The 14,531-nt window shown below is 26.9% G+C and overlaps 2 protein-coding genes and 1 non-coding gene across 4 annotated transcripts; 1 reads left to right on the forward strand and 2 right to left on the reverse strand.

Moving 5' to 3' along the window:
• Positions 1-576: 576 nt before the first annotated feature.
• Positions 577-4,022, reverse strand: LOC113554007 (RNA 3'-terminal phosphate cyclase). Of its 2 annotated transcripts, none has more exons than XM_026957634.1 (10): positions 3,518-4,022; positions 3,273-3,390; positions 2,520-2,652; positions 2,340-2,463; positions 2,208-2,266; positions 1,984-2,143; positions 1,289-1,401; positions 1,073-1,226; positions 867-971; positions 577-779 (listed from the first exon to the last, which is right to left on the reverse strand). In XM_026957634.1, the coding sequence occupies exons 1-10, from the start codon at positions 3,554-3,556 to the stop codon at positions 702-704; spliced, it is 1,083 nt and encodes a 360-aa protein (XP_026813435.1). In that variant the 5' UTR covers positions 3,557-4,022; the 3' UTR covers positions 577-701. The 2 variants fall into 2 exon arrangements, with proteins under 2 accessions (XP_026813435.1, XP_026813436.1); XM_026957635.1 differs by having other exon boundaries at positions 3,511-4,022.
• A 1,797-nt stretch (positions 4,023-5,819) lies between these two features.
• LOC113555329 lies at positions 5,820-6,023 on the reverse strand. Its single transcript, XR_003405353.1, has one exon. It is a non-coding gene; the product is annotated as a small nucleolar RNA U3 (small nucleolar RNA).
• A 1,194-nt stretch (positions 6,024-7,217) lies between these two features.
• Positions 7,218-14,212, forward strand: LOC113551508 (cytosolic 10-formyltetrahydrofolate dehydrogenase). The gene is made up of 16 exons (XM_026953777.1): positions 7,218-7,491; positions 7,549-7,690; positions 9,147-9,381; positions 9,443-9,608; positions 9,703-9,807; positions 9,876-10,100; positions 10,217-10,428; positions 10,495-10,774; positions 10,914-11,248; positions 11,331-11,524; positions 11,598-11,791; positions 11,860-11,979; positions 12,565-12,815; positions 12,909-13,108; positions 13,188-13,260; positions 13,389-14,212. The coding sequence occupies exons 1-15, from the start codon at positions 7,438-7,440 to the stop codon at positions 13,241-13,243; spliced, it is 2,769 nt and encodes a 922-aa protein (XP_026809578.1). The 5' UTR covers positions 7,218-7,437; the 3' UTR covers positions 13,244-13,260; positions 13,389-14,212.
• The last annotated feature ends 319 nt before the right edge of the window (positions 14,213-14,531 follow it).

Here is a 14,531-nt window from a genome sequence, read left to right on the forward strand (position 1 = left end):
TGCAATTCATATCAAACTCGCGTCACTATAAAATACATACTTGAAGAATGCCCCATCTACGAATCAACACACACGTCCCTCAACTTACTGCACAACATCAAAGAAATCTTTGACGAAGGACAAACTTCAAATATCATCAAATTCATCACCAAATGCAACCTCACCAACAAACTCTAATTTAGTCAAACTACATTGTTAACACGCCTTATATTAACTGTAAATACATATTTTGTCAATCAATTATTCTTTGTAAATATTACCTTTTTTTTTCTTTATTTCTTTGTATTTAGTTTAAAAAAAAAAAAAAAAAAATAAATAAAAAATCATTGATATTTTTTATTTAATACCTTTGAAACCACTTAAAAGTTCACCACTATTTGGTAACCAAATTTTAAATACAGACATTATAAAACAAAAATCTAAAAATCTGATAAAAATTATGTTAAATAACAAATTCAATCTGAAACTAATTTATTTCAAGTATAATTATGTTCTTTTACTAATTATAAAATATAAAGGTACTTATTTTATGCATTAATATGTTAAATATTAAAAAACTTGAGCACAGTCTGTATAGTGTATGAATAAATAAAATTAATGGCTTTAAATATTATGTATTTGTATTTAGTAGGTATTTAATTAGAAAAAGATTATAGACAATTTTTTAGATTTTAAATTAATGAAAATTATGAAATTAAGAATTAGAAAGTTTTCAATCCAATGCCTTCACAGGTGACTTCATTTAAACCATCGTTCAATTGTTTGATACTAAATTTAGCCTGGAAAATGCATTTTATAACATTCATAAATACATCAAAGAAATATTAAAATTGAATTATCGACTATAATTCATTAATTTAACTCACATCGGTAAATTGCTCAGCAATATAAATTGCAGTTTTAGTGTGCAAGGTGATTTCTCGGCATTTCACTTTTGATTTTCCATTTGCGAGTGCCATGAAAATAATGAGCTTTAATAAAATATATTAGTTAATATTTTTAAAACATTAACTTTTATATGATGACTATTGACTATTAATATTTAACCAATAAATATCAATGTAATATTTACATTATCCATTGCATTAGGGTCAACACATGACTTGACTTCCAAATCTAATAAAAGTTTGTCACAGGCTTCATCAGTGATACTGTTTACAGTTGATTTTCTCATATCATACAGAGCAGATGAACCAATCAAGCCGGTTCCAGTATTGGCAACCAACCTATAAATATATTAGATAATATTTATAAAATAAAAATAAATAAATACCATAATTTAATTTACACTACACTTCCACCAGAACCATCTGAATCTCCAACCTCGGTTTCAATTGTAATTTTATGATAACCGGAAAGGTTTAATTTATTTTTGACAGCTGTTGCTATATCTTGAACTATCTAAATATTACTATTAGATTAAAAACATGTTATGAAATAATTTACTTAATTAAGTTTAAAACATAATTATTTATTTTATATGGAATATAATGATTTTTGTCCATAAAAAAATAGTTTGTCACTTTGTAACTAGTCCATGCGTACTTGATGATTTAAGTTAGCTATTGTTAAATTAGATTTTGCTTTAAAGTTGTAAGAACCTAAATTGTGGAAATAATTTAGTTCATTAGTTTTAAAAAATATATATTTTAGCTCTATAATCATTAATTTTTATTTAATAATTTAAAGTGTCATGATAATAACATATATGGGTATTATTTTTTTTTAAATATTAGTAATTTCTCATAACCATAAGAGTACTTTTTTATAAAAAAGTATCTCATGACCATATTATAGTAACTAAATTATTTAAAAACTAAAAAATTGTCAAAAACAATATTTAAATCATAAATAATATTTTTTAGAAATTTTAAAAAAAAGTTATAAGTAGAAATTATATGGTTACTATAAATAAATTATATATTAATCCGACAAATAATGTGAACCAACTATATTATAGTATTAAAATAATATAATACATACTTGGTTATTTTTATTATTTTGATGTTTTGGTCCAGACATAAATACAAATCCTTTAATAGTTGGGTGATCTCCAAAATGAATGATTTCAACAGGCTTTAAATATTCAGCAACAGGATTTACTGTCAATACCACTTCTCCGCGACCCTTAGGATAAAAACCTCTATAATAAAAAATTAGTTAAATGAAACTAATACCATTGAATATATTTTTAAAAGACCTGTTACCGTTTAGTTATAAGTGCATCACAATGAACACCAAAAAGCTTGTAAATAGGAAATAAAACCTATTAAGTAAAATGCATAACATTAAAAATAAATAATCCTATATTAATAGTAATAGCTAATTCTTTGTATTACATTTTTAACATAATCCATTGAAGGAGAAAAATTAACATCAGTTCCTCCTTTCATAGTTATACTGGAGTTATGATTACTAAATATTGCTACAGGTAAAGCTGACTGTATCATCAAGGGAATACTCCTATAAAATAAATGGTTAAAATTACAAATTTATTTCAAATTTTTTTATAATCATACGCAGCAGTTTGAGAATTGACATTTAAATTGAAATTTCCCATTTTTAGAGATTTTGGTTGAAATGTTAATTCACAAGAATTCTGCCGATCTCCATTTGTAGTTGCATAGCACATTTGTTTAATTAATTGGATTCCTATAACACAATTAATTTTGTATATTGATTGAAACTTAAAAAAATACATTAATATTTTTAACATACTTGAGTTATGTATTATTTATAACTAACCAATATCAAGCTTTGAATTTATTGTTAAATGTCTACAGGTTTAAATTATGTATTTAATCTTATACTGTCTCCTCTTAAAATAATTTTTTTAAACTTAATTATCTAAGAGACTTTTTTTTGCAAATTCCAACTGTATAATTATGTATCAATATTAATATATAGTAATTATATACTATTATAAAGTATAATACAATTAAAACAAGTTTAAAATTTTTAAATAATCTAACTATTTAATCTCTTAGTTAGGTAACTGCTTTGGAAACTTCACGCAATTTCATATTTCTTAGAAAGCTACATATTAAAATTCTGATAAGATACAAATTTATTTTATAATATAGTTTAAATTTAAAAATGTAAGAATATTGGTTAATTGTTTTTTCAATTTATTTGATTTTGCATACATATTAACTAAAAGAAATAAAGGACCTATTAAAGAAATCTATAATTAAAGAGCCTTGTTGCACCTGGGAGTTGTCTATATTTTGAATTATACTATAAATGTTTATTAATTATTTATTAACACTCACCAGCTAAATGTTGAGGTTTCAAACCAGGATTAGATCGACCCGCTCTTATTTTATTAATTAGTATAGGTTGCTCCAAAAGACATGAAAATGCTACAGACAATCGTAGAATTTGGCCACCCTATTAAAATATCATAAATATAAGTACTACAAAAAATAAATTCTAAAATAGTAATTAACAAACTACAAAACAATATAAATAATAATTATTATAAGATAATTAACAGTATTTTAATTTTACCACTTACACCTTCTAAAACACTGCCATCAATTATTTTCACTGACATATTTCTATCAGATATAAAAGCAATATCTTTATTCAAATGATCAAAATTAGAAAACAGAGTCAACCAAAACAACAGATATGGAATAAGAACTAAGTTGTCAATGTTGACAAATTGGTTTGAACAGTGAACCAAAATAATAGCTACAGAATCAGCATTATATTTTTAATCTCATACAGTAGTCAGTAACTTTACTATAATCGTTATTTCTATAAGTAAGTTTATTATTACTGATAATTTATAATTAGACTATAACTAAATAAAGTACTAACTACTAAGCAAAGAAATATTTGAAATTTGTTCATCTCTTTTATCATTAACTGTTAGCGGTGTTTTTATTTTTTATCACCATATTATCATAATATCATTTATTATATTTTAAACATAGAACCGTGACATAGACCTTATACTAGTTAAGGTCTATGATTTTAAAAGGAAATACAGCTGACCCCAAGCACGAATCACGGCTATAGATAGTATAGGTGGCATCTATAGCTGTGGCACGAATTCACGGTTTATAGATTATACAGGTTGCCTCATACCGATATTTCGATAAAAGTGGGAGTGGGAGAAATTGTGCCGCGACGTCATCTGTCGTACAAAATTGTTTGCTTGCTATAGCACGTATAATGTTTACACGCTTTTTTACAGGCTTGTTTACACCGTGGTGTGATTTTTTTATGCTCCTGGTAAACAAAATAAAAAAATTTATTATTGAGATTTTGTTGTTTTATTTAATAAATTAGTTTGTTTTAATGGCAACCCCGAAATATAAAGGTGGTTAGTTTTGTGCCTAGTGCAGTTGCCGTATGCAACAACGCCAATAACTATTTACTATCCAGGGTCCAGGCAAAGCCAAAAATACTGGTATAGAACCGATTTGTCTTTTCACTGGTGTGATGCAAATTTTTTAACTGTACAAGGTGTATCATGAAGTTATGATAAGTTTTTGTAAAAAAAAAAAAAGAAATAATTCAAAATCGCTAATTTATGATCATATTGAAAAAAAATAGTTGTAACTTTTACAGTATTTTATTTGAGTAATCCGTTTGTGACCGATAAATATATAAATATTCGTTTAACTTTCCGCTTCATTGTAATTTATTAAAATCAAAAGTAAAAACCAGTAGGCAGTAGTCAAGACGAAATTTTTATTTGGACTTAACTGAGTTAATTGGACTCAACACTCGCATATGTTGCTCCGTCTTATAAGTGCGTAACAGCAAATATACGCTCAGCAGATCACGTTTAGCTCCATCAGTTTAAAAATTAGAGTGAATCGATCTATTATTAAACTTGATTGTGAGAACATTATTTGTATTCGTATGTTGGTTTTTTACAATAGATAATTTTTTTAGCAAGTTATGCAAATAAATATAACGTAAATTAAAAATACTCATAACTCACTTAAAAACTAATTTCCAACAAATTATTCAAAAAAGAAGAGCAAAACCCCAACTTCAAATCACAAGCTTCAAAAACTTAAAAAACTGATGACCTAATTGTAGCCATTTATAATTATTAATATTATACTTTTGTACAATAATATATTATACCCTTAAGGCCTTAACTATATTTGTACACTTATTTTTATAATTTGCAAAAAAAAAATAAATAGTACTTACAGTAATATACTAATATATAGCACTATATTTTGGTACATAGTATAAGAAAGTGTAAGGTGTAATATTAACAATTTAAGGTAACCATGAAATGTTGTTAAAAAATATTTCTATTTTTGAATAAATTTAGTAAAATTCTTAAATTATTAGAACTTATGGTTATATTAGTTAATTTCACCTCACAGAAAATATGCATATCTTTCATTAATGATAAATAAGGAATATTACGATTAGTTTTGTACAAAAATGGTGCAGTTGGATTTCAGGGCTGATTATATACTGATATACAGATATACTCTATTATAAGTAGCTACTAGCTAGTTACAAATTGACGAAGATTTCAGAGTTATAACAATAAATACATAACTTTTATTCATTCAAACCTTAAAACCTTTGTCATACAAGTACACAACGCCGACATAGTAATATATCGTATTAATATAGTGAAAAAATACAAAAGAACGAAAAATAATACAGATCGCCATGCAAATTACAATGCGAATACAAATTGTTGTGTCTTACTATTTTTTTTATTTTTCAATTATCTGAATCATAAACATTAGAATTTGAGAAGGACATTAAATTAGCTTCATCCTAGTGAAAGGATTTTAAGAGAACTAAATTAAAAACATTAATAATTGCGGACCACTCAGACGGTCCAATTACCATCCCAGCAAAACTGGTTGCGATCATCGTTGCTGGATGATCAAACTGCGAACAGTTGATCACCAGCCATCTCACGCTCCGGTAAATGGACAAGTCTCATCATCGTGGCTGATGACGACTCCAGATTTGCACCTGGAGGGGACGATGCATACTACAGAAATGATCCTGTGAAGTATGATCTTGACGAGACCTATGCCGTCGGCCCTTACTTATAACGGACAACAATTGCTTGACACTATCTGCACATAGACTCATACATCAGATTTTTTACACTATGTGAACTAAACTTATTAGTTAGACCCAGTCTTTTAGTTTTATTGAGTGATCTTCTTGTTAACAGTACTCAAGTAAAGCTAGTAAATACGTATCGACATCGATAATGACATGATTCAATATCCTGCCACAGTGGACGTACAACATTAGTGCTATCTAGTGGTATGTTTTGGCATAATTATTTTAACTAGTTGTCCACTGTGTGTGTACGTTTATGGTTTCGACTATAAAAAAACTATATTACAAATATTATAAACACATTATAATACATTATAATATGTATATACATATATTACAATAATATATTAAAAAAATAAAAATAATATTGACACTACAATAAACAAAATAGGTAGTCTTCTGTATAAAATGTAATGATTAGTCTTTATAGTTTTAAATGTTTTAATCACAATTTAGTACCATAATTGTTATTAAATTAAATATGAACATAATCAATACCTATTACAATATAACTACCTATTATAATTTATGTTTCATATTCACGATTTTGATGTAATATAAAAAAGAAAAAATTGATTGACTCAATCACAGCTATTTATCTATAATAATTTAATAAACACAATAATCAGGAATTTTAGGAAAGACAACTAAGGAACATCAAAAATATAATGTTATTTAATTAATAATTTTTAAATAAATATTATAAAGAATTTAAAATCAATAATAAAGTTTAATGTAACTTTTGGATTCATTTTTTGTTGTCTACATTTATTTCAATTAATACACACGATCCATACTCTTATACGTAATATAATAAATGTTTTACACATTTTTAATTTCTATAACAGTATGACATGAATTTTATTTTAAAACAAAATTCAAATTTTTGTATGTATTTTACTGACATGCCACTTACGAATATAGACATATAGTGTATTTAGGAAGGTCGAAAGTCCTTCCAAGCCCAGTGCCCCGATGGCTGCGCCTTGGCATTCTGTGGTTAGGCCACTTATGTGATGGCTATATTGTGTTTGTGGCGTATTCATTGTAATAAATTGATAAACCTTATCTAAAAATTACACGTCCACGTGGAGGTACTAACAAGTTATATCATGTGCGTCCTTATCGTCAAACGGTGATCAGTCGCCGGATCTCGATTGTAATAGTTAGTAGTCACTTGTCTTCCAACGACCAACAGTCGTTTATGAAATTAGATCATTAAAATACTAGTATTTAGATTTTAGAACTTACCACGGTCGTGTCAGTAATTTTGTACTAGTACACTTTTTTTGGGGGATTAAGTTAATAAAAAAAATTTAATAGTTATTAGTCAAGACTAGTTGAGTATAAGGGTCAACTTTCAACATGCTTATGCTTAGAAAAATTGCTAAATGTCGACCAATAAGCCGTTTTGGTCTTGTAAGTATGATTTTTCAAATGTCATTTATTGTTCTAATGGCCTATTGTTCATTGTAGATCAACCAACGAGACCTAAATGTTGCCATAATTGGTCAGAGTACTTTTGCAGCCGAAGTGTACAAGTTGTTGTTAAAAAACGGTCACCGCGTAGTTGGTGTATTTACAATATTAGACAAAGGAAATCGGCAAGATCCATTGGGTAGGTATCAATTAATTCCATATAGTTATGACCTATACCATTGATTATAGTCTATTTTATAGATTATAATCAATGCTTATACACTATTGATCTTTAATTATCAAAAAAAACTATGGGATAATTTTTATTTTTACATATAAATAGTATTTATTTTTGTTAAAGTTTAAGGACCAAAAAAAGAATGGAATTATTAATTAGGTAAATAAAGTTTTGAATTATTCACAAAATATATTTTTATTATCCTAGTTCAATATTTAATAACCTAATTAACAATTACTAATTTAGTCATATAACGTTGCATTAAAACTTTAGTACTTAATTCTTTCAATTTTAAGTTTGTTTTAAAAAAATCAAATTTTTACTAGCATTTTTTTTAAGATAAATTTATATTTGCTTGATAATAGTTTAAAAAAAATAATGAATAGATATAAAAAAATTAATTTGCTTATCTTTTATTAATATTTAATATCTACAAGTTTATAGTTAAAATATATTCAGATTTAAATTGCAAATGTTAAACTTTGTACTAACTTCTCATTATTGATAATTTAGTTCAATTAGTTTAGACTTTAGTATAACAAGTAATTTTACAGTTAACAATATTTAATGTAAATAAAAGTATAAAATAAATCAAATTGGTTTTATTTAATGATTAATTACATTGATTATAATTATTAGTCAATACTAATATTAAATAAACCCTCTAATATAATTGAACTTTTTTAGACAATTAAATATTAAATTGTTCTCTGTTTCAAAGAAGAAATATTATACAGTTAAATTTAATTGAAATATTCTTAATCATTATTTTAATAGTTGGAGTAATAATTATTATTAATTATAGGAGCTATCTAGAAATGATTATGTTTAATTTCAATAATAATTAATAAAAATTTCAACAAAGAATACCAAAACCAATAGGTAAATTACAAATAAAAAAAAATTGTAAACTCATTAATAAGCTGAAATGAAAAGCAAAACGGAATAAAATATATTTTAGACATATAACATTACATGTATTACGTGTAAAATAGAAAACTTATCAATAGTTGCCTACATAATTTGTATACCTAATCATTAACATTAATAAAAAAAGGCAAATTCATATAATAAAAAGATTAGACTTAAAAGAAAAAATTTAAAAGTATGATAAAATCTTTAACTTTAACCGATGGATATTTGATGTTATTATTAAACTTTAGATTTATTTTAAAATAAATAATTCAAAAACTGAATATATTGACTACTGACTCGTATCATAAATTATGATATTATAGTGAGTTAACATTATATCATGTAGGTATAATTGTTATAGTTGATCTATATTAATTACATTTATTTTTTTTATAGGTTGGCTGTTAAATATAGACTGATTTTCTATTAAAAATATATGTGTAGTCTTTTTTTAATTTCATTTATAATTATTTACTCATCTTTTCTTTTTTTTTGTAATTAGCGGCAGTTGCTTCAGAAAACAATACTCCTGTATTTAAAATTAAATCGTGGCGTAAAGGTGAAAATGCATTACCTGAAATTGTAGCACAGTACAAACAAGTTGACGCTGAACTCAATGTGCTACCCTTCTGTTCACAGTTTATTCCTATGGAGGTCATTGAACATCCAAAACATAAAAGCATATGTTACCATCCTTCGATTTTACCTAAACACAGAGGAGTTAGTGCTATAAATTGGTAAGATAATATAACGAGTTTCATTTTTCATTTATAATTAAATATGTATGAATTGTTGTAGGACGTTGATGAATGGAGATAAAGAAGCCGGGTTTTCTATATTTTGGGCTGATGACGGCCTTGACACTGGTCCAATATTGTCTCAAAAATCATGCCCAGTTTTACCAGATGACACTGTTGATTCTTTGTACAATCGGTTTTTATATCCTGAAGGCATCAAAAGTATGGTAATTAAAAAAAAATTAATTAAAATGGTTTTTCCAATAATAATTCATACATGTAACCATTTGAAAAAAACAAATTATGTTATAAACTACTTAGGCTGAAGCTGTTGATATGGTGGCCAATGGTACAGCTCCTGTTATACCTCAATCTACAGAAGGGTCTTCTTTTGAACCATCTGTAAGAAAAAAGGCTTTACAAAAAGTAAGTAGATACTGCATACATTGTACAATTGTGAAAGATTTACTGTCACATTTAACTTTTGATTCTAGGTAGATTGGTCTAAAAATGGAGTAGATATTCAAAACTTCATTAGAGGGTTAGACAGTTCTCCAGGCGCTTGGACTATCATAGATGGAACAGAAGTAAAATTATATAAATCGTCTATTTGGAAAAATGAATTACCTATCGGTGACCAAGTGACTGTTGATACACTTCAAATTCCAGCTATTGTTCATGATAAAGGTTTATTGATTACCTGCAACGATGGACTTAAAGTAAATATATCATTTATGATTTATTAGGGGGCATTAACTTTGTCCTAAAAATTGTTTTTTCTACAATGTATTTAAATAATATACTAAACGTAATTTTTTTTATTTTATCTTGTTAGATAAACATTGAAAGGTTGTCTGTGGATGGTAAAATGATGGCTGCGTCAAATTACGGTAATGCAGATACAGTCCAAGAAACTATTGATTACACAGATCAAGAGAAAGCATACATTCCTGTAGTAGAATCCATTTGGAAAAATATCCTGAACATGGAAATTGGAAAAGATACTCATTTCTTTCAATCTGGAGCAGGTTCTATGGATGTTGTGAGGTAATAAATTATATGTCGTTTTAATTAAACAATATAACTAGTGATTATTATGATCAAATAATTTAGGTTAATTGAAGAGATCAAGGATAAATTGAAATTGACGCTAAAGAATGATGATGTATACATGTTTCCTGTTTTTTCTGATTTCTGTGACATCTTGGTCAAGAGGTCTAGAGGTTCAACCGACGAAAATAACCGTGTAGAATATGATCCAGTAGTGGTTGAAGTCAACAATATGAAATTACAGTTTGCAAAACAATTATTCATCAATGGACAGTTTGTAGACTCTGAGTCTGGAAAGACCTTGGAATGCATCAATCCTGCTGACGAATCAATTATTTGTTCAGTAAGACTTATTCACAATTGTTATCTATAAATAATGAATATTTTTAACTTTTTTGATTTATTTTTAATGTATATTTTTATTTTATGAATCGTATAACAGTTTACTTGGTTTAACTTATTCAACAATTGTATGACTTTAGATTCAATGTGCATCTGAAGCTGATGTAGATCAAGCGGTTATTGCGGCTAGTAGGGCATTTGAAGGAGAATGGTCTGAAATGAGTCCCAGAGATCGTGGAGCAGTTATGTATAAGATAGCAGATTTATTAGATAAAAACAGAGAAGAATTAGCAACAATAGAGTCCATTGATTCCGGTGCAGTGTACACATTAGCGTTGAAAACTCATATTGGCATGTCTATTGATGTTTGGAAATACTTTGCCGGTTGGGCAGATAAGATACATGGGCAAACAATACCGATATCACATGCTAGACCCAATAGAAATTTAACATTTACAAAAAAAGAGCCATTTGGGTATGTTAGTTTAAAATGGCATCTTTAAATAAATGCAATATTATAATATTAAATATTATTTTATGATTTTGTTTAAAAATAGTGTTTGTGGAATCATTACACCATGGAATTATCCATTGATGATGTTGTCTTGGAAGATGGCAGCATGTTTAGCAGCGGGTAATACAGTAGTAATGAAACCAACAGAAGTATCACCCCTCACTGCATTGAAGTTTGCTGAATTGTCTGTAGAAGCAGGTTTTCCAGCTGGCGTTATTAATATACTTCCTGGACTTGGTATTATTATAGTAGATTTGAGTGAACAATTGGGTTTTATAATTGTAATGTGCTAATACTTATGGTGTACTAGGTATTGAGGCTGGTAGAGCAATAGCTGAACACCCAGATATCAGAAAAGTAGGATTTACGGGTAGCACAGCAACTGGTCATGCAATAATGAAAGCATCAGCAGAATCGAATCTCAAAAAAGTATCTTTAGAACTTGGTGGAAAATCTCCTCTGATTATACTCGATGATTGTGACTTAGACAAATCTGTTAGAATGGTATGTTTCTTTGTTTTTCTGAAAACATTTGATTAATTTAATAAACAGTTGACTTTTGTTTTTACTAGAGCATGGGAGGAGTATTCTTCAACAAAGGAGAAAATTGTATAGCCGCAGGTAGAGTTTTTGTCGAATCAAGCATACATGACAAATTTATTGACAAAGTTGTTGAAGAAGTAAAAAAAATTGTAAGTTAATCAAAAAAGCATTAAACTAGGGGAAATTACCTTAATTTCTTTTTGTAGGCACATAATTATTTTATTCCTTAAGTAATAACTAATAAGCAATAATTTTTCAAGATTAGTACTCACCAAAAATAATTTTAGAATAAAAATGAAAATTAATTATTAGATTAATTAAAAAAATACATACTCTAAATAATATAGTTAGTTAAGTTGAATTCTTGGATTATATACTAGTACATCACTATTAAAACAGAAAATTCTCAAAATTTTACTGTATTAATAGTATTTCATATTATATTAAAAGTAAGTTTAAAAGGTATACAGATTATTTTATTTTAATAAAATCTCACTAAGGTCTCTTTAAATTTAAATGAAGTCTAGTTGTATCTTTGCAGTTCATTATTAACAAGTAGTTTCTAGCTTAAGTTTAATTTACTTAAAATATTTATAATTTAGCATAGTTTTTTCAATCAAAATTGTTTTCAGTTATTTTATTGCAATTTATTAAATATATTTAGTAGTATCAATGGTTAATGCTTATAGTTTAAGCAAGTAATTAATACTTCACATTTTTTTGTACAATGTTAGAAAATTGGAAACCCATTAGAACGTGACACTCATCATGGACCTCAAAATCATAAGGCCCATTTGGAAAAATTAATTAACTATTGCAATAAAGCAAAGAATGAAGGAGCTGAACTGAAAATTGGAGGAAAACGTCTTGATCGACCAGGATACTATTTTGAGCCGACTGTGTTTACAGGAGTTGAAGATCATATGTTTATTGCTCAAGAAGAATCATTTGGACCCATTATGGCTGTAACTAAATTTAGTAGCAGGTATAAATACAAGTTTTGTGTAATTATAGAACACCATATAATTCTTTGAAAATTAAATTGTAATTAAATATATTACATAAACTTATATATTAGTGATCTGGATGCAGTTATTAAGCGAGCAAATTCAACTGATTATGGTCTGTCTTCTGGCATATTTACAAAAGACATAAGCAAAGCATTAAGATTTGCTGAAAAAATTGAAGCTGGTACTGTATTTATAAATACTTATAATAAAACTGATGTTGCCGCACCTTTTGGTGGTTTCAAAAAGTCTGGATTTGGCAAAGATTTAGGTATGGTTTTTCCTTTTTTGAATTAATTCATTTTGTTATTAAATGTATATATGTTTATATTCTTATTTGTCTGCATTAGGTGAAGAAGCTTTGAACGAGTATTTAAAAACTAAATGCATAACAGTGGAATATTAAAAAACAGTTATTGTCAGGTGAGGATCAATACTCAGTTATTTATATTGCTCCCATATTAGTATTGATTTTATGCATATTGTTGTTTCACCTCCATGTTTTATCGCTGCTTCCTAAAAAGTAATATATTTTTATTTTTATATTATAGTATTTAAAATGTAAGCATACATTCGTTCGATTGATGTCGCCAATGCAAGACCAATGTACATTGTACAGAATTCTTTTCAGTCACAACCCATTTGGAATGGTCCACAGTCGAATTGAACCATACGTTTTTCAATCCTTTTATGTCCTTCTTAGTCAACAATCTAATGTTCTTAAATCATAAGTACTCATAAGTCATAACCCTTAAAAACATTATTATTTAGTAGTGATGCACAACAATATCGTGTTTCCATATCGAAGTGACTAATTTATCAAAAGTATATGGATATTCAATATCATTTAATTTTCTATTTATTGAAGTTTTGAAAGTTTTGTCAAGAATGATAGGCAAAATTTTCTATTTTTCCGCTAATAAATTATTTAAGTATTATTGTATTGATTTTAGTCTTATAAAGTATATTGATATAAATGAATCAATATCGATAATTGAAAATATTTGGTTGTGGAACACTATTACTTAGTAAAACAATATGCTCATTATATTTCTACCTCAACTTACTTATACCGACTGGAACATGATGAATTGAACTGACCTCTATTATTCAACCAAGTCTGCGTGTACATTTAACTGTGCCATGAATTTGATTAAGTCTTTGTATAAATGTATAACTTAATATGTACATTAAAACTGTTGTATGATCTTATCAACAGATTATATTAGGAACAAGTTAAATGTATTAAAATTCATTCACTTTTAATTGCTACTTAGGTATTTCTCTACTTTTTTACTCATACATTGATTTTGTCAGACATGCATTCAGTTAAGTACATATTATTAAATGCATTTTGTGTTAAGTTTTATGTTATATATAATTTTTTTATTGTTTTTATTTGTATCTTCATTCCATATATTAATAAAGTTAAAACACATCTTTAACATAATAGGTAGTCTATATTGATACATGCATAATTTACCTTTTCCAAGTCTGTTCTTTGAAATGGGAAAAATATTAATGTCCTTTAATAGGGCAAATCTTCAAATCTGACATCAGACAGACATATAATATATTAACTTTGAACTCTTGAATAGATAGTAAAAGTCATCATACAAAGTACAAACATATAGTAAATAACTAGCCTAGACTGCCTAGAGTGAACAAATCCAATAATAAAAACATTGCGGGAT

The sequence above is a fragment of the Rhopalosiphum maidis genome, chromosome 2, assembly GCF_003676215.2.
Source record: "Rhopalosiphum maidis isolate BTI-1 chromosome 2, ASM367621v3, whole genome shotgun sequence".
NCBI classification, from domain to species: Eukaryota; Metazoa; Arthropoda; class Insecta; order Hemiptera; family Aphididae; genus Rhopalosiphum; species Rhopalosiphum maidis.